The sequence below is a fragment of the Bison bison genome, unplaced genomic scaffold (assembly GCF_000754665.1).
Source record: "Bison bison bison isolate TAMUID 2011002044 unplaced genomic scaffold, Bison_UMD1.0 scf7180017864352, whole genome shotgun sequence".
NCBI lineage: Eukaryota > Metazoa > Chordata > Mammalia > Artiodactyla > Bovidae > Bison > Bison bison.
The window spans coordinates 120834-125441 of NW_011494924.1; the positions used below are offsets into that span (position 1 = coordinate 120834).

Sequence of the window (4608 nt, forward strand, 5' to 3'; positions counted from 1 at the left end):
TAATCTCAAAAATATACAAGCAACTCCTACAGCTCAACTCCAGAAAAATAAATGACCCAATCAAAAAATGGGCCAAAGAACTAAACAGACATTTCTCCAAAGAAGACATACAGAGGGCTAACAAACACATGAAAAGATGCTCAACATCACTCATTATCAGAGAAATGCAAATCAAAACCACTATGAGGTACCATTTCACGCCAGTCAGAATGGCTGTGATCCAAAAGTCTACAAATAATAAATGCTGGAGAGGGTGTGGAGAAAAGGGAACTCTCTTACACTGTTGGTGGGAATGCAAACTAGTACAGCCACTATGGAGAACAGTGTGGAGATTCCTTTAAAAACTGGAAATAGAACTGCCTTATGATCCAGCAATCCCACTGCTGGGCATACACACTGAGGAAACCAGAAGGGAAAGAGACACGTGTACCCCAATGTTCATCGCAGCACTGTTTATAATAGCCAGGACATGGAAGCAACCTAGATGTCCATCAGCAGATGAATGGATAAGAAAGCTATGGTACATATACACAATGGAGTATTAGCCATTAAAAAGAAAACATTTGAATCAGTTCTAATGAGGTGGATGAAACTGGAGCCTATTATACAGAGTGAAGTAAGCCAGAAGGAAAAACACCAATACAGTATACTAACGCATATATATGGAATTTAGAAAAGGGTAACAATAACCCTGTGTACGAGACAGCAAAAGAGACACTGATGTATAAAACAGTCTTATGGACTCTATGGGAGAGGGAGTGGGTGGGAAGATTTGGGAGAATGGCATTGAAACATGTAAAATATCATGTATGAAACGAGATGCCAGTCCAGGTTCGATGCACAATACTGGATGCTTGGGGCTAGTGCAATGGGACGACCCAGAGGGATGGTATGGGGAGGGAGGAGGGAGGAGGGTTCAGGATGGGGAACACATGTATACCTGTGGTGGATTCATTTTGATATTTGGCAAAACTAATACAATTACGTAAAGTTTAAAAATAAAATAAAATTTAAAAAAATTGAGCAGGACAAAGATTTACTGTAAAAGTTTCTGTTTCAGGGCTTATAGTTCATCGAGAAAATGGTATGCTGAAGAAATTGAGAGTAACCTCATTACGTAATGGATTGAAATTAATTGATGTGTTTTTTAAAAAATCTAGAAACCAATGTGATATTGTAATTTTCCTCCAATTAAAAATAAACTACTTATAGTAAAAAAAACAAAAACAAAAAACTCATGGCTAACAAAAGAGAAAACAGGGTGGAGGATAAATTATGAGTTTGGCATAAATATACACATACTGCTGTATATACAATAGACAACTAACAAGGACCTACTATATAGCACAGGGAACTATACTGAGATATTTTGTAATAATCTATAAGGGGAAAGAATCTGAAATAAAAATACCTCTATATCTATATATATCTACATCTCAATCACTTTGCTGTACACCTGAACTTAAAGAAAAATGAGCGTGTTAGTCACTCAGTCTTGTCTGACTCTTTGCAACCCCATGGACTGTAGCCCACCAGGCTCCCCTGCCCATGTTTCTCTAGGCAGGAATGCTGGAGTGGGTTGTCATTTCCTTCTCCAGAGGATCTTCCCAATCAGGGATCAAACCCGGGTCTCCTGCATTGCAAGCAGATTCTTTACCCTCTGAACCACGATGGAAGCCCCACACCTGAACCTCGCACAACATTGTAAAGCAATTATATATCAATTTAAAAGAAAATTCACCTCTGGCACATATTCACCCTTGGAGTCTTGAGGAAAATCACAGCTGTCTGATCCTCAGTCTGCCATGCCATCCAATGGAGAGAATCCAACCCCTGAGCACGGCTCTCATGAAGACCAAAGCAGACAAGGTCCATGAGGCTCAAATGCTCAGCACAACACTGACACAGAGAGGAGCCCAGCAATGGCAGTCAAGAGAAATGACAAGGGTGCATTGTGGTTTTTGCACAGGGTGAAAATAAGTAACCTGCACATCCTGGATATCACATTAGAAGCGACTTGTGGAAACAACACTGAAGTGAGGATCCCCATCACTGCTGACATCAACGTGAAACTGTGAGTATGGCTTAGAACCTGCGGTTTGGGTAATGCAGTGCGATATGGTCAATGAATCTCCAATCTGGAATCAGGCACTTTTCTTTGCCTCTGCCTTAGTCTCCCCATCTGTAAAATAAGGAGGACTTTGTAACTCTAGAATCCTCACCCTTAAAATGTTCTTAGAAACTTTGCCCAGAGAACAGCATTCCCAGCGGGAGGGAGATAATGCAAAGTGCTCTGTTCCTGGCTGTCCAGCACGAGTGCGGACCCATGGACAAAGGCGCTGGCACCAATTATTTTATTTAAAAAAAAAAAAAAAAGAAACTTTGCCCATAAACAAATCTCTTTTGAAAAATCCTCCTTGAAATATATTTCCAAAGTCAAAACACTTATCTAATTATAAAATTTGAAAATTGAGGAGACATGAACATTTATAACTCTTTGGCAAAGTTTCCTCCAGCATCATTTTGTCTCTCAAAATTCTCTTTAAAAATCAGTGACCCAGAGGGATGGTATGGGGAGGGAGGTGGGAAGGGGGTTCAGGATGGGGAACACGTGTACACCCATGGCGGATACATGTTGATGTATGGCAAAACCAATACAATATTGTAAAGTAATTAGCCTCCAATTAAAATAGATAAATTTATATTTTAAAAAATCAGTGTACAGCGTGTAATGAAGAGCATGTGAAAATTATGTGGAAATACAATTTCTAAGTATTTTAATTACTTTGAAGGTACAAAGAGATAGGAAAATGAGGATGTGTAGAAGAGTCTTTATAAATTAAAGTGCACTATGACTTCATCATTCATTAGTTATGAGATCTTGAGATAGTGACTTAACTTCTCTATACCACATGTTTCCTCATTCTGAAAACAGAGATAATAATAGTGCTTTCTTCTCATGGTATTGCTATCAAGATTAAATGGATTAATTCAGGTAAAACAATTGTTTTGGAAATATCTAATGCAGCATTTTTCTCAAGAAATGTTAGATCTTATTTTTGTTTTAATCATTGGTATATAAATGATTGCTATAGAAATTTCACGAGCCAAACCCTTGTGGCCAGGAGAAGAAACTCCTAACTCAAGAATATAGATTCCACAAAGAATACAGAAAATACGGACATTGTCCATGTGTTGTTCAGTCATTAAGTCCTGTTTGACAGACTTCAGTACACCAAGCTTCCCTGTCCTTGTTCAGAGAGATCCCATATAATGTCCACATAGAAGAGAGACTAAAGTGGGCAATGTGAAGGGACTTCTCCATCTCTGTTCACTGTGAATCTATTTCCCTGCAGGCCTGTGTTGGGTGAGATTGTCAATTTGGTCCTCGAGTTTTGTGTCCATGTTGAAACTGATGAAGAGACTGGTGTCTCCCAGGTGGTCATGGACGAATGAAGGAATGATCAACACAGTATCTCACTCACCGTGCTGAGCAGGTCAGGTCCACACATCTCAGTAGAGCTGTGGGACCTCAGAGGGGCTGGGACCCAAAATTTCAGCCCTATTCCTTACCTGGGAGGAAGCATAGTAATGTAAAGAAGAGGAAGACTCTGGAGTCAAGCTAGCTTTGCCACTCCCTTATGGTTTTGTAATCAATTTAGCCTCTAGCTGCTTCAGCTTACACATCTGTAAACTGAGGATGGTAATAATACCTAACTCATAGCCTACTATGTTAGCCAAATGAGAAAATGGGTGTTGAGCATATAGGCTGCAATGTACTAAGCTCTCAGGTAATGATAATATCCATACTGACTGAGACAGGAGCGTTGACCTCTCCAACCATGACTGTGAATTGCTGTATTTCACCTTCAACTTTATGTGTTTTGTTTCATGCTTTTTTGAAGTTACATTGTTAGATGCCTGCACATTTAGCACTGTTATGTTCACTCGAAGAACTGACCCTTCTCATATTACATAATGTCCCTCAATAATAATAATAATAATTCACTGTGTTTACCTTCTTGCCTCTAGTTAAGAGATGGCAAGAGAGTAGTAAATGCCTACCATGGGCTCTAATTTCAGATTGTCCCCAAATCATCCTCTACCACTGAGAAATTCTTGAAATGAGATCTTGAAAACTTAATCCTCTCCATTTCAATCACTTATTTCTGGTAACCCACCAAATCTATGTCTTAAACTGTGTACTTGAAAAAGCATGTTTAGCCCAGGCAAGAGGGTGGAAGGAGAAAGGCTGATCCTGGTCATGGCTGGGAGAGGAGAAGTGATCTGGAAGCTGAAGGCTGGGGAAGGTTGGCCTTGGCAAAGAACAAGGTAGAACCATGAGCGGACATCAGTGAATCCTGCCTCAACAAGGGATCTGACCACAGGTTGCCTAAGACACCCCTCAAACCAAAGATAGGCTTTGCAGCCTATCATCGGAGAAGGCGATGGCACACCACTCCAGTACTCTTGCCTGGAAAATCCCATGGATGGAGGAGCCTGGTAGGCTGAAGTCCATGGGGTCGTGAAGAGTCGGACATGACTGAGTGACTTCACTTCCACTTTTCACTTTCATGCATTGGAGAAGGAAATAGCAACCCACTCCAA

At 40.3% G+C, this 4608-nt stretch overlaps 1 protein-coding gene across 1 annotated transcript in view; it reads left to right on the plus strand.

The window, feature by feature from the left end:
* The first annotated feature begins 1922 nt into the window (after positions 1 to 1922).
* LOC104999429 (short palate, lung and nasal epithelium carcinoma-associated protein 2A-like) overlaps positions 1923 to 4608 on the plus strand; it is a 36769-nt gene continuing 34083 nt past the window's right edge. The window contains exon 1 of the mRNA XM_010855004.1: positions 1923 to 2074. Within this exon, the coding sequence (XP_010853306.1) occupies positions 1923 to 2074 (152 nt within the window). The remainder of the gene's footprint in view (positions 2075 to 4608) is intronic.